The sequence below is a fragment of the Rana temporaria genome, chromosome 4 (genome assembly GCF_905171775.1).
Source record: "Rana temporaria chromosome 4, aRanTem1.1, whole genome shotgun sequence".
In the NCBI taxonomy this organism is placed as follows: domain Eukaryota; kingdom Metazoa; phylum Chordata; class Amphibia; order Anura; family Ranidae; genus Rana; species Rana temporaria.
In genome coordinates, this window is record NC_053492.1 from 123395550 (window position 1) to 123416837 (window position 21288).

General features: G+C 43.2%; 1 protein-coding gene across 1 annotated transcript in view; it reads left to right on the forward strand.

The window, feature by feature from the left end:
• Window positions 1-14404: 14404 nt before the first annotated feature.
• The window catches only part of LOC120936556 (G-protein coupled receptor 35-like), a 30492-nt gene continuing 23608 nt past the window's right edge, over window positions 14405-21288 (forward strand). Inside the window, 1 exon segment of the mRNA XM_040349004.1 lies at window positions 14405-14906. Within this exon segment, the coding sequence (XP_040204938.1) occupies window positions 14896-14906 (11 nt within the window). The 5' untranslated portion in view covers window positions 14405-14895.

The window sequence follows — 21288 nt, forward strand, 5'->3', positions numbered from 1 at the left end:
AACAATCGTCGGCCAGACCGTTTTCCAACGAACAACTGTTTCCTGGTCTTGCTTTAAAACAGTCTGCTGGAATCGTGTCCGTCAGACATGTTCGGTCGTCTGTACACAAAAGCAGCGTACAAAAACCCCGCGCATGCTCAGTCCAAATGAGGAGACGGGAGCGCTCGTTCAGGTAAAACTCGCGTTTCTTTGGGATATGGCACATTCGTCATTAGAAACCTTTTATTCTAGCAAGAGAACAATGTCTTAAAAAGGCGCACTAAACCACATTTTAAAGCCTCGTTTTATTAATTCTTCTCTTGCTAGAATAACCCCGTTCTCTTGCTGATGCAATTTCAATAGAGTTGTCCCATACTGAAATGTCACATTTCTTGCTTGTGATGTAATCCTTTAATAATGTTTTCTATGCCAGACGTGTGTTTTGGTTGGTGGTCCTCCATAATTTAGAGTAGTCATTTTTGTAAAGGAATGTGCATTTTTTTAATTTTTTTTTTTGTTTATAGTTATGTCACCATTTAAACTTTTTTTTTTTTACATGTTTTTTTAATTTTTTTTTTTTTTTTTTTGTGTTTCATTAGAGAATATTAAACCATGTTGGCACACCAAATGTCCCCCCCCCCCCCCAAGGAGTGTGTCCTTTGTAAATTACCCATTGTATATTTATTAAAGGTTTGCTGCCTAATAATCCCCACAGTATATCAAACAATAGACATGTTTTCAAATGAAAGCAAAAAGCCTTTTATTCAGGCAAATGTCATCACAAAAAATAAAAAGAACGGCAGCACTAGAATAGATAGCAAACTATATGCAAACTTGCATTTCCAACATGGTGAAGGATAAACTTCCAAGCCTCAGGAGCCAAACACAAAAATATGAAGCAGCAGCACACAAACAAAGGAACCCAAACTGTGGTAGTACAAACAAGATGTCCTTTATGTGGAAGGAAATGGAAGGCAGAAAATCAACGTTTCCTCCTCTTTCCAGCCTTCCCTCCAGGCAGCCTTCCAGCGGATCGAACACGGGGTCTTGCAGGTGGGGTTGATGTGGCAGCAGGAGGATGGTGTTCCGCAAGCCGGGCCGGGTCACATAGCCCAGTGTCTGGGGTCAGCAGGCCCCTCTGCATCCACCAAAGGACCTGGTTCATCAGGGCCTTTGCCAGTCTTCTCTGGTCCTCCTCCCCTTCATTTAAATCATGGGCCAATGAGGCACTGAAGGCCTCTGTGGGGTTGAGGGGGGCCCTCATGATGGCGCTTGCCTCCTGGATCATGCGGAGGCTTGCCTCCTCCACAGGCCTCAACTGCCTCCTTCGGCCTGATGGCCTCACCTGGGGGGGAGAAGACTGGCTGGTGGTGGTTCTCCTGGCCGGGTGGACCTGCTGCAGGCCACTGGGCCCAGCCTCCTCCTGGCTGCCACTGACCCCGGCCTCCTCCTGGCTGCCACTGACCCCGGCCTCCTCCTGGCTGCCACTGACCCCGGCCTCCTCCTGGCTGCCACTGACCCCGGCCTCCTCCTGGCTGACAGACACCTGAGGATCTGCCACCTCCTGGCTGATCTCTTCTTCCTGTGTGGAAAAAAAATGAATTTTTTTACAATTTCGCTAAATAAAACCACACTCATTTTCATGTTTTTCGTTTAGTATTTTCTGTTCATTATTACTTGAATACACTCTACTTCTGACCCCTGCAGTTGTCATCCCTGACACCTATTTGTCTGTACACCTTTTTGTTTGCTTTTTCCCAGCTTGGTTTTTTTTTTACAATATCTAATCATTAATCCACCAAGAATTATTTACGCCATAAATATAGAGGAAACTACTATACCTCCTCATCGAAGGGTGGCAGATCTGCATCTCTGTCAGCCAGGCCCTCTTCCTCCGACTCTGCAGGGCTGTGGTCATCTGGGGAATGTCCGCTGGAAGGTAGCATGGAGGAAAGGTTGGAAGAAAGACTGGACATCGTTTTCCTGCCTTCCATTTCGTCCCGCAAAAAAGCCATCTGTTTATAATACCACAGTTTGGGTTCCTTTGCTTGTCTTGCTGCTGCTCCCGATTTTTGGCTTTTATTAGCTTTGTATGCTCTCCTGTATGTGCTTCTGAGGTTGGCAAGTTTATCCTTCACCATGTTGGCAGTGCATCCTGGCACCCAAGTTTGCATATAATTTGCTAGCTCTTCTAGTGCTGCCGCTCGTACCTCTTTATTGCAATATAAAGAGTGCTTTGAATTCCACAGGATGGGCGTGTCCTGGTATTTTTGAAGTAAGGCCTCTATAGATTCCTTGCTTTGTAGGAGGTCCATTGTAATTTTTGCAAAATTATATTTCTTTTTGAGTCTAGATTACAAAAACATAAACCACAGAAAAATAAATATTCCAAAGGATCAGCGTTGACCTTGATCTAATATGTGTCTTCAAATGTATTACCTATATCTAATTCCAAACACAGTCTCTCTTGTTTAAACAATGATTGGCAGCTCGGCCGCATTGCTTGTACCAAACATTGATTTGCTAGATGCAGAGCCATTGTTCACATTGCAGTAAATATTTTAAATATATTAAATTAAACAATGCTTACAAATGACAGTTTTCATCTAGGCACTCTTTCATGTGTAAATCTCATGCCCCTGACAATGGATGACATAAAAGACACTTCCTAATGACCTCTGTACAACCAACACTTGAACAATACTTTGCCTGATCTGAATACACCATTCAAAAACTTGTCAATGAGGTACAGCATTGTTCACATCTCTATTTTGTGAGGTGTCCAAAAGCATTTGGATACCAAAATAACATTGTGGTACCCCATAGACAGAATAGCTTAAAAAGGGTGCAACCAACAGCCCAAACCCCCATCCCATGTGTCTACATTTTCAAGGCCTCTGCTGATCACATTTTTAATTTCCTTACCTTCCTGTCTCTCGCTCCTCGTTTCTCACGCTCGCCTAATTACCGCGTAAGATGCGTAATCACGGCGTAAACCTTTTAAACACTCCGCGTCTTTATGAAACCCCGCCCTCGTCACCTTTGCGAGGCCCCTAATCAATGAGTTTAGGAAATATGGCGTTAACTGTGTATGTTCTGGATGCGCTCGAAGATTCTCCGCGTAACGGACGTAAACACGTTGTTTGCATTCTCTACACTCCGCGTATGTATTAAACGCCGCCCTCTTCTCCGCCCATGGCGTAAGAATTCATCTTTTCCACGCCCATAATCTCTGTGGGAAAGGAAAGATGGCGATGTCACACGAGCGGGCACGATGCTCTCATGCCACAAGTGAAGGGACAGAGGCAGGGACGTCCCGATCAAGGAAAAGAAGATATAAAGCCACTAATATGCGGTTCCAGGAAATGGTGGAGTTAGTTTACATCATGCGAAAAAAGGACTATGATGGTGAATTAGGGCCATACAAGACCCCTAACCGCCGAAAGGCACATATTATGGACAAGGTGGCGAGGAGAATGCAGAGGATGTTTGGGATCACCAGGTCCAAGGAACAGCTGAGGAAACGATGGTCAGACTTAAAATTGAGGGAGCCACATCAGATGAAGAAAATACTTAAAATTCTGCGTAAAAGTAAGTAAATATATATTGGGGTTGGGGGGGGGGGGGTGGTGATTGTCTGCAATAATGTGTTGCCATGTATATTTCACCATCTGCCTCCTTGGCCTGCTTGTAATTTTAAAGACATGTTGTCATTTATTTTTTAGGACATAAATAACTACATATTTACAAACAGTGTTCTTAGTAAACAACGTAACATCACATAGTTTATCAGAAAGGCTCGGTTATTCCAGGAACAACACACCTGGACATGGCTCACTGGCCAAAAACTTTGTTTGTAAACATTGTGTAAAAGCTAGTTCTAGAAAAAAAAAGTATGAGAATGGGAAAGGCAAACAGGATTCATTCTAAAAACAGTGGTAATAAAGCAGATGTTTTCACATCTGCAATGCAGAGCACCTGTGTCTCCCCAAATCAAAAATGGGTTTTGGTAGGGTCTCCCAGAAATACAGTTTAGGGGGGACATCCATGTGTGTCACTTTGCTAAAAAGGGGCAGGATCAGAGCTTGCCATATAGAAGTAATTGCAAAATGTAGGTTTGGTGAAAGATAAAAGTAACTAAATGAAAGCATCTTCTAAGCAATGTGTGCGATTTATGCTCTCCAATATCTGTGTGCTGATGAGTCTACATTTTTTTTGGTTTATTTCAGGGGAAAGAAGTCGCCAGCATTTGGAGGAGGCAGAGAGGGCCAGACAAGGCCAAAATCTGCCATCTCAACATGTGGAGGAGGAGGAGGATGTGGAAGGAGAAGAGGATGTGGAAGGAGAGGAGGATGTGGAAGGAGAGGAGGATGTGGAAGGAGAGGAGAATGTGGAAGGAGAAGAGGATGTGGAAGGAGAGGAGGATGTGGAAGGAGAGGAGGATGTGGAAGGAGAGGAGGAAGGAAGAAAGGAGGAAGGAAGAGAGGAGGAAGAAGTAATTTTGGACTTAGAATTTATATCAGATGAAGGGCAAGTGGCGGAAGAACAATTTGGCGAATTGAAAGAAGGTGGATTGATGGATGAAGGAGGAGTCCAAGATGATGGGGAAGTGGTGGAAGAAGGAGGAGTGATTGAAGATGATGGGGAGGTGGTGGAAGAAGGAGGAGTGATAGAAGATGTCGAAGAGGTGGAAAGGAGAAGCCCATCAGGTCAGTGTCACCCTAGCTTGATTCAAAAAAACATATGTAGATAGGCCTCATTGAAAAATAATGTTGTAAATGCCATTTTTTTTTTTTGTTTTAGGGGAGGAGGATGGTGTGCCAATATTTTCACGTGCAAGTGCTGCTATAATTATTCAGCAGGTAATGGAGTGCAGCACTGAAATGCACAATATGCGTGAAAGGATGTTTCTCATGGAACAGAATGTAACAAATGTCCTTTTGGAATGCAGCACGGAAATGGACAATATGCGGCAAAGAATGATGGTCATCGAATCTAATTTTAAGAACATTATTGACATGATGGGCCGTGTCAAAGACTGAAACACCCCCCGCCCATCCCCCGCCCCCACAAACATTTTTACAGTTTGAATAATGAATACGCCAAAATTTGAAGATACACACACAGTGTGCCAACATGTGCTATCTGCCATCACAGAATATCTAATGTCTGTGCTTTGTGGGTCCAACCCCCTCCTCCATCCTCAAGTAGTTGAGAGGAAGGGTTTGCTCCCACAAAACACAGACATTGATCACCCATGATGTCAGATAGCACATGTGGCCATTTGTCTGTTGAACCAATGACATTTGGCGAGTTTGCACTGAATGTGTGTATCTTCCAATTTTGGCGTGTTCCAGTGTGAAAGCACACCATGACTGACTGCTGTTGTGAGTTTTTATATTTTTGGAATTGGATTTTGTTACTTTTTGACCATGTTGAACATTTTGGGATACTATAAAGTTTAGACCATAAAGAATAAACAACGCCAAAAATTTTTAAAAATATATATATAGAATTATAAATCTCTCTAATCACTGAATTTAGTGAAGTAGAGATTTGACTCCAAATTCTCACCTAAAAATTTACTTTTAGAAAAACACACCAAAAACAAAAAAAATGGTTAAAAAATTATTGTTTTTTGTGCATAAAAAATATGCCCAAAAAAAAAATTAAGGCGGTAAACACCCCACCAAATATAATCTATATATATATATATATATATATGTAAACAATAAATCTAACTATATTTGAGAAAAAAAAAGTGAACTTGTTAATAAATGTATAATCTGCATAATATTTTTGGTTGAATTACCTGAAAAAAAAAAAAAAAAGTTTAAAAAAATTTTGTAGACTCCTAAGTACAAAAGCAGGGAGTAATGAAAAAAATATAAAATTATTTTTGGGGTCATGAACAAGCAAAAATTAAAAAACTTGACCTCAACATTTACAAATGGAGTTGCTTCTTATTTCTAGACTCAATACCCTGTTTGTAGATGAGTGAATACTGTGCAAAATGTGGTTAGTTACTAAAAGTGGAGAAATCAATTATGCATTACAATTGAAGAAGTTAGTTAGAGAACCAGGAAGACAGAAAAAGAGAAAAAGCATTAATGACAAACAACTGTATAAAGTCCAATGGTCTAATTATTTATTATTTTTTAGAATATTCCTTTCTTTGGGGGCCGAATTAGAAAGAAATATGATCTGGCATAGCAATGGCCCCCCGACCCATGAAGTACTCAACATATTTGTCGCGTACCTCACGAGCTGATTGGGGGGCCAAGCCAGCGCGACCAGTGTCCAGCCCGGGAAGGGGATCTGAGGGTAGTCTTGCCTCAGAACCGATGTCGGGTAGGTACGTCTGGGAGTGCCTGCGTAAAAAGTTGTGCAAAATGCAGCAGGCAAATACAACGGTGTCCAATTTATATTCCGCCAGATGTATCGATGTCCTGAACAGGCGGAACCGGTTGGTGAGTATCCCAAAGGCATTCTCGACTACCCTCCGAGCCCTGGCCAACCGAAAATTAAACACACTCCTCTCTGAGGTGAGGGTCCTCTGGGGAAAAGGCCGCATGAGGTGAGGACCAAGCCCGAAAGCCTCGTCCGCTAGGAACACAAACGGAAGTCCTTCCACATTATCTTCATCTGGTGGCAATGCCAGACCACCAGCTTGGAGACGATCATAGAAATCAGTCCGTGCGAACACTCCCCCATCAGACATCCGGCCGTTCTTCCCCACGTCCACATATAGAAACTCATACTGTGCCGACACCACCGCCATCAACACAATACTATGATAACCCTTGTAATTATAATAGTACGACCCCGAGCGGGGTGGGGGCACAATGCGGACGTGTTTCCCATCTATTGCTCCACCGCAGTTTGGAAAATCACACCGCTGGGCAAATTGGGAAGCCACAGACTGCCATTCCTGTGGTGTGGAGGGTAGCTGTGGGGACAAACAAAATTAGAGATTTAGTACTTTGTAACAAATACATCCTACAAGCATCCTTGTGACCGTTCACAGTATTAAAATTGCATTAGAAAAATGTGCATGGAGAATTTGGGAAATGAAATATATAGGGCCACTTCATTAAGAGACTCCACAGCCCTCTGATGGGGACAATAAAAGTTTGAAGGGGGGGGGGGGGGGGACACAAAAACCAAAAAGTCCTGTTTGAAAAAATGGCAAGGTGGGTTTGTCCCTAGGATAGCATGCTGGACAGGTTAATATTGGGTAAGGGACAAATATGCAGGTAGGCCAAGAATAAAACATGTAAAGCTGATATCAACATGCATAGGGAGAAAAGGTAACGTTAGTTAAACACACAGCATATCTGGGAAAATAAAAATAAAGTTAGTTGGCCACATTATTAGAGCCAGGAAACTTACCTTAATATACTCCTCATGCATAACTTTGATGATGGCAGCACACGTGTCCGGTATGATGACCCCAAGCGCCTGCGGAGAGATGCCTGTCGAGAACTTGAGGTCCTGCAGGCTCCTCCCAGTCGCCAGGTACCGCAACGTGGCAATAAGCCTCTGCTCGGCCGTGATGGCTTGGCGCATCACAGTGTCCTGCCTCGTGATATAGGGGGACAGAAGATCCAGCAGACGGTTGAATACGGGGTCCGTCATGCGGAGAAAATTCCTAAAGTCATTAGGATTATTCTCCTGGAGTTCCCTAAGCAGAGGCATATGTGAGAACTGGTCACGCTGGCGCAACCAATTCTTGGTCCAGAAACGCCTCCGCCCCCTGTTTCTGGCCAAAGTACTGGACAAATGAACATATCCAGCAGCCATCCCATAAACAGCACCAACTCGCGAAAATTGACGCTGCTGCTCCATCATGGCTTCAAACCGGCCGGCTGGTCAGTCAAGAACACACTGAAACAGAAAGCACTCGCAAATCCAGCACTACCTGCGACAAACGCGTGACAAACAGATACGAGCGCACAGGATGCAACTGCTAAAGCAGAAACAACCTGCTTGCCTATAGCCGAATGACAACTACGTTACCGCAAGCACACGCACTGAACCCGTGAATACACGCTGTCAAAGCCTGGAGACCGAGAAGCGCGAATCAGCTCTAACCAAACCTTCACTAACACGAGCAAACCCGTAACTAGCAAAAGAGGAACAGAGGGCGGCGCCATTAACTTTGGTCTTCCCCTTTATAGTGACGTCGTACGTAGTTTACGTGCACGCGTTCCGGTACGACGGGAATTTGGTCCGCTGGTGTGTACACGCCAGCGGAACAAAACACAAATCAGCCTTGTACGCCGGAAACTGTCGGGCAGACAGTTTCCAGCGCACAGATCCGGTCGTGAGTACAAGGCCTAAGACAATGAACAGTCCATGTGCTTGTTTTTGTTTGTTTTATTGAGGGAATTTAACTTGGATGGGCTAATTAAAATAAGGGATGCCCAGTGAATCAATTGGTGAATTGTAGAACAATCAGTTGGTGAATTGTAGAACAATCAGTTGGTGAATTGTAGAACAATCATTTGGGACAAACTATGTACACTCCCTGTACACATCACTACTTCAGTCTCCTCCAACACTTTCCTTGCTTGCAGACTATTCTTCTTCCTTCCTCCTGCACAACTCTTAATCCTCAGGACCAGCTAGCACATGTAAGGTTAGGCCTGACACTGGCTCAGCCAGGCCTCAGCAACTGCCCTTTGCAGGCAGGGACCACAGGTCCCTAAAGTGTGGGCTGGGCTGACCCTGAGTATTTAAGGAGGCATGCCCCCTGCCAATTCAGGTTGTGGATTGGTCAGGGTTACGTAGAACACCCCAGGCAGCTCCACATTTAATTTATTTTCAAATTAAAAGCACACATTTAATTTCTTTTAAAATTGAATGCATGTAGAATGGACACTGAGGATTTGTTTTGTGGGTATAACCATAACATGTACACTTTCCTGGAAATGTTCCTTAAAGCAGAGCTCCACCCAAAAATGTAAAACTCTTCTTGTCTGCCTCCTCCTCTCTCTGCTGCCTCATTTGGCAACTTTTGGGGGGAGCAGATACCTGGCTTTGACCGGTACCAGCTCTCATTTCTAGCTGAGCTCGCCGAAAGTTCAGCCCTCTCCTCCTTCCTCCGCATGCGCAGTAGAGTATCGGATGTGAAAGCCGCAAGGCTTCTTTGGTGATTACCCTAAGACCCCTTTCACACTGGGGCTTTAGCCGTGGTAGCACTAAAGTGCAGCTAGTTTTAGCGGTGCCATAGCGCTGTTTAAGTGGCGCTTTTTGGCCGCTAGCAGGACACTTTTAGCCCCCGATAGCAGCCGAAGAAAGGGTTAAAAGCGTCCGTGTTGCGGCGCTTCTGAATCGCTTATTAGGCGCTGCCCATTATTTCAATGGGCAGGGCTTTTTAAGCACTCCCAAACCGCCCCAAAGATGCTGCTTGCAGGACTTTTCCTAATGTCCCAAAAGCGCAACTTCCCAGTGTGAAATGTCACACTGAAATGAATGGGAGGCGGTTTTCAGGTAATTTACAGGCACTAAAACGCCTGAAAACCACCTCAGTGTGAAAGGGGTCTTAGTGGAGATGGCGACTGCAGCACCTGATAGCTGCTTACTTTAATTTTTTTCTGAAGGGGCCTGGAGCTCCTCTTTAACAGGGTGTTAGAACATTTTAGAATGAAGAAATGGAGATCAGTCTATACAGCTGACTCTTGTAGACAATGCCAAACCTTCTCTGTAGTGGTTATAGAGCGATAAAGAACTCAAGCATGCCTGGTAATGTTTTAGGGGATTCAGTGTTTCATTGTAGGCTCACTACAGACAGGCACTCACTGGATTTCTGGATGTGCCCAGACCCCCCCCCCCCCCCCCCACACACACACACACCCTTTTTTTTATTATCTGAAGCTGGGGACAAGCACACCAGCTTGTGTCCTGATTGGATAGATTGATAGCAGCCCAGCCATTGGCTCCTGCTCATGTCAAATAAATCCAATGCTGTGGGGCCAAGTCCTGCTGTCTGTGTAAATAGACGCAGCAGCAGGACACAGGAGAGCACCCGCGCAGTGTCCCAAAGGAGAGTGAATTCTCCAACGGGGCATTCGAAAGAAGGAGGGGCCACAAGCGCCTCTGAGGGACCCGAGAAGAGGGGTCTCAGGGCCACTCTGTGCAAAACCAACTGCACAGAGGCGGTAAGTATGACATGTTTGTTATTTAAAAATTATTTTAAAAAAACCGAGGATTTAGTAACCCTTTAGAGCCCTTTCACACTGGGGCGGTGGGGGGTAGCGGTAAAGCGTTGCTAGTTTTAGCGGCGCATTACCGCTGTTATAGCTGCACTTTGGGGTGTTTTTAACAGGGTTTAACAGGGGTTAAAAGCGTCTGTGTTGCGCCGCTGCCGAACCACTTTGCAGGTGCTTCGGCAGCACTGCCCATGCATTCCAATGGGCAGGGGCGGTTTAGGAGCGGTGTATACACCGCTCGCAAACCGCCCCAAAGATGCTGCTTGCAGGACTTTTTCAAACGTCCTGCAAGCGCAACGCACCTGTGTGAAAGCACTCAGGCTTTACAGGCACCATTTTTAGCACTAAAGCAACGGAAAAATGCCCCAGTGTGAAATGGGTCTTAAAGAAATATTAAAGTCACGTTTTTTTTCATTTTTTTTTTATTACAAACATGTTATAATTACCTGCTCTGCACAATGGTTTTGCACAGAGCAGCCCAGATCCTCCGCTTTTCTGGTCCCCCACTGGCAGCGGCACTCCTGGCTCCTACTTCCTGTCAAGTGCCCCCCCTAGCAAAAACTTGAGCTTTTAGGACCCCTTTAAGTACTAAGCAGGTAGTACATGCTCCCTGTATCTGAATGTGTGACTTTCAGGTCCCAATTGACTGTTAAGTATTGTATTCACTGCTATTCTTTAATATCTGGCTGTTATATTCTGATACCTGTATATGATGCTGTGCATACAGTAACACGTTGTAGAAGTCTAACAGATTGTGCAATGCAATATACAACATTACAGTTACTACGGTATATGAAACATATGCTTCTTGGTTATCTGAAAAACCTTCAGAGCAGCTTACATGCTTCACATACCATTGCACTGATTTCTAACACATGTTTCCTGTGATATTAACATCATATCATGAAAACCATTTTGTCAATAGTTACTCAGTCACAGTGATACACATTTCCATAAAGTATATGTAGCGCTACCCCCGAAGGAGCCGCTGATTGTTGTTGGGATCTACTCTCTCTCAGTTTTGCTTGCCCCTGTTTAACTAACTCGAACCCTCCCTTGACACATCAGAAGTCTGGTGGGTAAGGTATTGTGACCTCTGCTGGGCTGGGGGTCACAATAGCAGGCACACAATACACAGTGACAATAAAACAATAGTATTACCTGCTTTCATGGAAGATCCCTCCAGACGAGAAAATACACTTCGCACAGCGATTATATTTTAAATAAAAGATAAATTTACTTTATGTGACCTTGAAGAACAAGCATAGGTTTAGATCACAACAAACAACCTGTTAGACAATATCTCACTATGATTCCGCAAGGGCCCTTGCAGGAATCAGCAATTAATACTAACAATTAATGGTTCAAACTGAAGAATAGTACTATTTACTTAAACTAAGGTAGGAAGTCTATGCTTGTGAGCTCCCTCTAGCGAGCAGTTCTGCAGAACAGTTAATGTCCACGTTGCGGCCGGTCGGTGCACATTAAATTTGTAATCCACAAGTGGCTATCATTGTAAGAATTACACAACAAAGTATCTGTAACAATAAACGTTGGTGAACTGATCGCTCGTCAGCGCCAGTCACTTCTATAGAACACTTAAACAGCGAAGTGGGCCTCTAAGTTTCAGCGGGAGGCCGAACGTATGTCTGCGGCCTGTGGGATGGCACTAAGGTGTCTAAGTGGAAGTCAAAAGCTGAGCGTATGCTCTCTCACCCGACAGGCCGATCCGCCTGAATTCTCCTCAGAAAGCGCGTCAGTAAAACACTGCTCCGCAGCACAAAGGGGATCCCGGACGAGGGTGCTCCACTGTTTCAGTTGTCAGCTGGGTTGCCTCTTCGATCCCCGGGAACACAGGCTGGATACTGGAGTCTTGCTTCCTTCCGGATGGCTGTCTCTCGGTGAATTTAGGCCCAGGCTTCTGGCCTAGTGTCAGCAGCTCCGCATAGGAGAAGATGTAGGTCCCGAGAGAGCGAAGTCAGCCGCGCCCTTTCCTTAAGTAACCTCCCCCATAAGTCTGTGCGAAGGTGTCACATGCTCCACTGCTGCAGGGCATTGTGGGATGTGTAGTCTGTTTCTCCTAAGAGTCAATGGAGTCCATGTCTCCAGCTACTTGCAATCCCACAATGCATAACTCCTTAAAGGTAACTCTTATATTTACAAGCGTGAATAAAGTTCCAGTGAGGATGGCCTGTCATTAGCCTCTGACAGGATGACCCCGCTACATATAACTAAAGAAAAACTTTACCTTAAGTTTTAGATAGAGAGGGAATACAACATCTGTGAGATTGTTTTTTAGTCTGTGATAGATTCACCCTATCTGTCCTGTTTACAGTTATTAGCAATTAGTTATAGTTATTGGGTTGACACAAGAAAAGGAATAGAGGCGACACTGGTTTTGGTGACCATGATGACAACCAGTAAATCTCTAACTTTACAGAGATTTCCTTTCACTTTCTATTTTGACTGTAAAACAGGAGGTGAAGGGAAATCTACCCAACGCGGGCACAGATGGTAAAACATCTCACCCTCGCTTACACTACCCAAAGTGTAAAAAAACTGTTATGCCTTTAGTTCTGCTTTAAATCGAAACTCTATGCAAATATAAAAGACACACATTTTACAACACAGAACTGTAACCATTATTCCATCCAAAAAAAATATTTTATGTAAGCAATGCAAGTACCTGATTTTTAACTGATATCAGCCTTTTGCTGTCCCTGTAGAGCACTTGCTTCAAACACCCCTTATAATAGCATAGAGGAGTCACATTCTTCAATATTCCCAAAATCATGCTTTTTTTTTTTTGGGGGGGGGGGGCTTCATGATATCTTCTACCAGGGTCCTGAAGTTTCTAGTTACGCCTCCCATACACATGTTTTAGTAAATCCCCCCCCCCCCCCCCCCCCTAGTATGTTTTAGGTAGGATTAAAAAAAAATGCAAAATGTGTACTATTGTGTACAAGCAACAAATAATATACTTATATGCAGTATAGCTGCAATCATCAGGAGCAAGAAAGTATTTATTTGGTGGTAGGTTATGATAATAGGAAGAAATATACAACAACAAAAAATGATATTTTTACTATTTTGTGCCAATATCTCTAATAGAGGCCAGTAGTGTATTTAGGTTTTGTGCTGCCCTAGGCCTGACTAAATTCATGTACTCCCTAATTTAAATATGACCCACCCCTTTCTGTCAAGGCCACACCCCTTTCGGTTTAAGACCCGCCCTAAATAAAATTGAGATAAATAAAATTGAGAGGGGACACTAATTCTGTGGGCCTGGGGAGGGGGGGTCAATGAATTCCCTTAATTTGCACAGATGTCCTCTCACTTCCTGTTTGTTTATGGGGCAGGAAGTGAAGGGAAATCTCTGCAATGGGACAGGGATGGTAAAAAAAATAAACTGACAGGGGCTCTAACCCCCCTTACTCTATTAAAAATGAAAAAAAAAAAGTGTTGCCTATAGTTCAAATTTCTGATAATTTTATGGAGAGGACTAAGAGGATATAACCATGACAATGGTGCAGGAGAAAACATATAACACAGTGAGTAAGGTTTGTGGTCCAGGATGATAGGACAGTCAAAATGAGAAGCCCCCTCCCCCACAGTTACAGAATGCATACCAGAAGCAGTACGGCCGCTTTATGGGGGCGCTAGACTAATTTGCCTCTCAGCCCAGTCCGCCCCATAAGACTGGCGTTACACTAACACTGTAGCGCAAGCCGGCGGAGACTCTTTCCGTGCTGCCCCCCCTGTAAAGTGCTGCCCTAGGCCCGGGCCTTGTTGGCCTAGGCCAGGATACAGCGTTGATAGAGGCACCGGCAGCAATAAAACTGTGCTATCTAATCCCTCTCCACTCTATCAAAAAAAAAAAATAATAAACAAGTTACACTTTAATTAAAGAAGATGTGTTTTATTGTTGTACATGTCCCCATGGAGGAGAGATTACCCCACTTCCTGTCCTGGTGACAACCAGTAAGTAAGTAAGTCTAAATCTCTTAGACATGAACACAAGCAGCAATGAAAACCTTACAGATATGTTATCCCTTGCCCACTCTATCCAAAACAAAACTAGGTTTGGCTGCAGATCTGCTTTAACAGTTTTTTTGGAACATCTGCAGATCAGCTGAATTGGCACAAACATTACCTCTTTAACGAATCATCTAAATATTACTCAGCCTCCAAGAAAAATGTATAGCCACACCCAGAGCTCTACATTACAGTCTAAAGTACAATTTCTGCTTTGAATGTACCCTTATTGAAATTTGCTTAGTATGTAGAGATTTAACTTATTGTATGTCTGTCCTTACGTAGAGTTATTATAGCAGGAACCATGGGAATGTCCCTTTTTATGCAATACGTAGAAGACGCATGACTTTCATATGTTTCTGATTCATTCGTGTATGAATAAAGGAAGTTTCCAAAGAAGGCAATTGGGCAATAGAGCAGCTTTCACTTTAGTGAGACCTATACACAACTTGCCGTGTACAGAAGGTCTTTTCATGAATACTCGGTGGAAGGACTTACTGTTTGGAGAGGGGGAAGCAGAAGGCTGGAAGAGGAATGTTGTGTATTAATCCTGTGTAATCATGAAGTCTCTGCGCTGGTTTCAATATTTTTTTTTCTAGGAAGAATCGAATTGCTCAGCTGTGTGTACTGAATCTCCCCTGACTGTTACGGAGTATACACAGAAGAAATGGAGCCAAGGTAAGCCGTTCGCCTTTTACGTCTTGGTGCTTGATTTACTAACGCTGAATGTTCCTTCATCGGCTGCAAATCCTTGGAATGCTGTAAGGTTTCTCCTTGGTTGTATTTGCAAATAATGCCCTTTGCCATGTTTACTATGTTGTGCTCAAAGCTCATCCAGGACTATAAACATGTACATTTACTAAAGGGTCTATTTATCTGTGTTTTTATACACCAGTTACCCAAGATTAACTAAGATTTAATTAGAAAAATATGAGAATTTTGGGTGAAAGTTATATGATAAATAGACCCTGAAATTCTGTGGCCGATCATTTCCAGTTATAAACTTCGACTAGTGGAACTTGTAGATATTATGCTGTTTTTTGTTTTTGTTTTTTAAAGGTGTAATTTTATTGTACACAAACAACAGGTACATACAAACATAAATAATGATAGTGGAGCAAACAGTGCTCAATCATCAATATATCGCATCTACAATATATCCAGTCAACATATACAGTTGTGGTCAAAAGTTTTGAGAATGACACAAATATTAGCTTTCACAAAGTTTGCTGCTAAACTGCTTTTAGATCTTTGTTTCAGTTGTTTCTGTGATGTAGTGAAATATAATTACACGCACTTCAAGGCTTTTATCGACAATTACATGACATTTATGCAAAGAGTGAGGCCCCGTACACAAGACAGAGTTTCTCGGCAGAATTCAGCCAGAAACTCGGTCGGAGCTGAATTCTGCCGAGAAACCCAGCCGTGTGTACACTTTCGGCCGAGGAAGCCGACGAGGACCTCGGCGAGGAAATAGAGAACATGTTCTCTATTTCCTCGTTGTTCAATGGGAAATTTCGGCTCGCCGAGATCCTCGGCGGCTTCACAAGAAACTCGACGGGCAAAACGATGTGTTTTGCCCGTCGAGTTCCTCGGACGTGTGTACGGGGCCTCAGTATTTGCAGTGTTGGCCCTTCTTTTTCAGGACCTCTGCAATTCGACTGGGCATGCTCTCAATCAACTTCTGGGCCAATTCCTGACTGATAGCAACCCATTCTTTCATAATCACTTCTTGGAGTTTGTCAGAATTAGTGGTTTTTTTTTTGTCCACCCGCCTCTTGAGGATTGACCACAAGTTCTCAATGGGATTAAGATCTGGGGAGTTTCCAGGCCATGGACCCAAAATGTCAACGTTTTGGTCCCCGAGCCACTTAGTTATCACTTTTGCCTTATGGCACGGTGCTCCATCGTGCTGGAAAATGCATTGTTCTTCACCAAACTGTTGTTGGATTGTTGGAAGAAGTTGCTGTTGGAGGGTGTTTTGGTACCATTCTTTATTCATGGCTGTGTTTTTGGGCAAAATTGTGAGTGAGCCCACTCCCTTGGATGAGAAGCAACCCCACACATGAATGGTCTCAGGATGCTTTACTGTTGGCATGACACAGGACTGATGGTAGCGCTCGCCTTTTCTTCTCCGGACAAGCCTTTTTCCTGATGCCCCAAACAATCGGAAAGAGGATTCATCGGAGAATATGACTTTGCCCCAGTCCTCAGCAGTCCATTCACCATATTTTCTGCAGAAGATCAATCTGTCCCTGATGTTTTTTTTTTGGAGAGAAATGGCTTCTTTGCTGCCCTTCTTGAAACCAGGCCATCTTCCAAAAGTCTTCACCTCACTGTGCGTGCAGATGTGCTCACACCTATTCCTGAGCAAGCTCTGCACTGGTGGCACTCCGACCCCGCAGCTAAATCCTCTTTAGGAGACAGTCCTGGTGCTTGCTGGACTGGAATTTTTTTTTATGGGATTAAGTCAATTTTCATGGCAAAGAGGAACTTTGCAATTAATTTCAATTCGTCTGATCACTCTTCATAACATTCTGGAGTATATGCAATTTCCCATCTCAAAAACTGAGGCAGCAGACTTTGTGAAAATTAGTATTTGTGTAATTTTCAAAACTTTTGGCCATGGCTGTATATCTCAACGTAGAAGTTACAATTTTACATCCGTAGCTAAAGTGAGGAAAAAATAAAACAAATATACATAACCCTGACATTTGGTTTGAGAAAGGAAAAATAAGAAAGGATATGGTCTAAACTTACATCCCTATCCCATGAATCAAGCAGTAGGTCTTATGCCTCGTACACACGGCCTGGTTTTCCGAGAAAAAAGTATTTTTTTCGGAAGTCCGACGGACCTTAGATAGAGAACCTGTTTTCTTTCTTTCCGTCGGACATCTGACGGACTCACGGCGGACTTTTGAATGCTCAAAAGTCCGACCGTGTGTACAAGGCATTATAGTACGATCTGAATTGACCCATGAGTCCCAGATTTTATTAAACTTCCAGGGGCATCCCCTAAAAAAAACACTTTCACAGGCATTTGGCATTGACTTTTTTGACTTTTTTTCCCCCACCTGTAAACACACTTCTATGTTAGCCCCTGGGGTTGATTTACTAAAACTGGAGAGTGCAAAATCTGGTGCAGCTGTGAAACCAATCAGCTTCCAGTTTTTTTTAAAGCTTAATTGAACGTTAATAGGCAGACTGAATGTGGCAAGTTCATCAATCTATCAACTTGGGAACAACCAGCCTGCCACATTCCCTTGCGATTATCACTAGCGGCTGCTATAGCCACTAGCAATCATCATTGTCTTCTCCCGGTGGGGACAGCTTCCCCTGCCCGAAGGCCCTGTAGCAGGGGCGGACTGACCATTGAGTCACTCGGGCACTGCCCGAGGGCCCCATGCCACTAGGGGGCCCCATCAGGGTTGCCAGGCTCAGTAAAACCAGGGACAGTATGTAAAAATCTATGTTTTTTTTAGATCTGTCCCTGATATGTCCAAAAACGACATGCTTTTGATGTGAAAATCCCAAGATGTTAGCTGCCCCGCCTCTGCACTGCCTCCTGGCGTGTTGGCCATCTGTAAGCCCGGGGGCCCCATAATCTTCTATTGCCCGGGGGCCCCATGAGTTATCAGTCCGCCCCTGCCCTGTAGAAAGAAAATATTTGCTGGGCAGGAGTGAGCACTGTCTAGGTTGATGGGGGAATCGTGCAAATTTCGTTTTCCTGCAACCCACCGTTGCACAAAATAAATTTGCACCATGTATGACCTGCCTTAGAAGCTGTTTGGCTACAATGCAGAACTGCACCAGATTTTGCACTCTTTAGTTTTAGTAAATTAACCCCTACGTGTCCATACACACATGAGTATTTTCAAGTGTATTAGTAAAGGAGCATTTACAGGAAGAAAAAGACCCATCACCAGTGAGATCAGGAGAGAAGCTCTTGGGTTGAAAAAGGGCCAACCGTGCATAAACTAGCATAAGAACTAGGCGCATTCACATGTTTGCATGTGAATGCATTCTAATGGAGAGAATACATTATTATTCTGGCAGACATAATGCAATAATGTGCATATGCACAAACATGAGTAAACGCATGTGCAATACAGGGAGTGCAGAATTATTAGGCAAGTTGTATTTTTGAGGATTAATTTTATTATTGAACAACAACCATGTTCTCAATGAACCCAAAAAACTCATTAACCTGCCTGGCGGTCTTCCCGAGTCTGACTCGGGGTTTGATTTTCCTGCTGCGAGCGGAAACCCCGAGTCAGACTCGGGCTTGCCTCGCTAGATCCACAGGCACAAGTTACTTACCTTGTCCCTGGATCCAGCGATGCCACCGCGCTGTGTGAGCGAGCGGGACCTCGCTCGATTCACACAGTGCCTCCGTGTGACGCCGATCTCCGTTCCCTGCGACGTTACGACGCACGGGGACGGAGAACGGCGCCAAATTCAAAAAAGTAAACAAACACCTTACATACAGTATACTGTAATCTTATAGATTACAGTACTGTATGTAAAAAAAACACCCCCCCCTTGTCCCTAGTGGTCTGTCCTGTGTCATGCATGTCATTTTATATAATAAAAACGTTTCTTTCTCCCTGCAAACTGTAGATTGTCCATAGCAACCAAAAGTGTCCCTTTATGTCAAAAATAGTTTTAGATCAGCTAAAAAACAGCGATAATAAATTATAATCACTTGCAGAAATGTGCGATAGCGATTTGTGGGGAAATTCGTCATAAAAAAAAAAAAATAATGACAGCAACAATTCTGCAACTGAGCAAATTTCAGTGATTTTGATTTGATTACATTATTGAATAATTTTTATTATAATTATATTATTATTTGTTATAATTATTTATAATTATTTATTATATTATAATTTATAATTTTGTTTTTAAAAAAATGTCATACCTGGGATGCCTATTAGAATCTTGTTTGGTCAGATTTAAGTGAGTTATTTCTAAAAATTACAGACCTACAATATAAAACGCCAAATTTCCTTGCAAATAATGGTACCGCTTTTAGCATGTTTTTTCTGACAGAATCATACCGCCAGGGAGGTTAATATCAAAGCTGAATATTTTTGGAAGTAGTTTTTAGTTTGTTTTTAGTTTTAGCTATTTTAGAGGGATATCTGTGTGTGCAGGTGACTATTACTGTGCATAATTATTAGGCAACTTAACAAAAAAAAAATATATACCCATTTCAATTATTTATTTTTACCAGTGAAACCAATATAACATCTGAACATTCACAAATATACATTTCTGACATTCAAAAACAAAACAAAAACAAATCAGTGACCAATATAGCCACCTTTCTTTGCAAGGACACTCAAAAGCCTGCCATCCATGGATTCTGTCAGTGTTTTGATCTGTTCACCATCAACATTGCGTGCAGCAGCAACCGCAGCCTCACAGACACTGTTCAGAGAGGTGTACTGTTTTCCCTCCTTGTAAATCTCACATTTGATGATGGACCACAGGTTCTCAATGAGGTTCAGATTAGGTGAACAAGGAGGCCATGTCATTAGTTTTTCTTCTTTTATACCCTTTCTTGCCAGCCACGCTGTGGAGTACTTGGACGCGTGTGATGGAGCATTGTCCTGCATGAAAATCATGTTTTTCTTGAAGGATGCATACTTCTTCCTGTACCACTGCTTGAAGAAGGTGTCTTCCAGAAACTGGCAGTAGGACTGGGAGTTGAGCTTGACTCCATCCTCAATCCGAAAAGGCCCCACAAGCTCATCTTTGATGATACCAGCCCAAACCAGTACTCCACCTCCACCTTGCAGGCGTCTTAGTCGGACTGGAGCTCTCTGCCCTTTACCAATCCAGCCACGGGCCCATCCATCTGGCCCATCAAGACTCACTCTCATTTCATCAGTCCATAAAACCTTAGAAAAATCAGTCTTGAGATATTTCTTGGCCCAGTCTTAACGTTTCAGCTTGTGTGTCTTGTTCAGTGGTGGTCGTCTTTCAGCCTTTCTTACCTTGGCCATGTCTCTGAGTATTGCACACCTTGTGCTTTTGCGCACTCCAGTGATGTTGCAGCTCTGAAATATGGCCAAACTGGTGGCAAGTGGCATCTTGGCAGCTGCACGCTTGACTTTTCTCAGTTCATGGGCAGTTATTTTGCGCCTTGGTTTTTCCACACGCTTCTTGCGACCCTGTTGACTATTTTGAATGAAACGCTTGATTGTTCGATGATCACGCTTCAGAAGCTTTGCAATTTTAAGAGTGATGCATCCCTCTGCAAGATATCTCACTATTTTTGACTTTTCTGAGCCTGTCAAGTCCTTCTTTTGACCCATTTTGCCAAAGGAAAGGAAGTTGCCTAATAATTATGCTCACCTGATATAGGGTGTTGATGTCATTAGACCACACCCCTTCTTATTACAGAGATGCACATCACCTAATATGCTTAATTGGTAGTAGGCTTTCGAGTCTATACAGCTTGGAGTAAGACAACATGCATAAAGAGGATGATGTGGTCAAAATACTAATTTACCTAATAATTCTGCACTCCCTGTACTCTGATTTTCTGTGTTTTTTAAGCTGGTTCTTTCCTGCTATATGCTCATTGCTCATATTTACTCATATATTATATACTCATTGTAATTCACAAACTGACAGACGAGGGATTCTGCACTCACTTTATTTTACCATAAAGCTGGACTCCAGACAATAAGCTAATGCACAGTTGAAATACAGATATAGAAACTGTTTGTAATCAGCAAACCCCTATCAGACAGACTGGTTTCAGTTCCTATGGTCGGCTATGCAGGGAATCATAGAAAGGTCATAGTAGGACAAATTACAATGCTAGAAATAATAAATGGATTAAACTGTGTTCTATAATTACCGCCTAGAGTTTTACTTTAACTAATTGCCCATATATCCGATATCTGAGAACTGGGCCATAAAATGATCGCTGTGCAAATGCTCATGAGGTTTACAAGCATAAGGATTCATTTCCATGGACGTTTTTACAGCCACTTTTCTGAGCGTTTTTTGCAGCTTAAAAACGGCTCTCCATGTTAGTCTATGG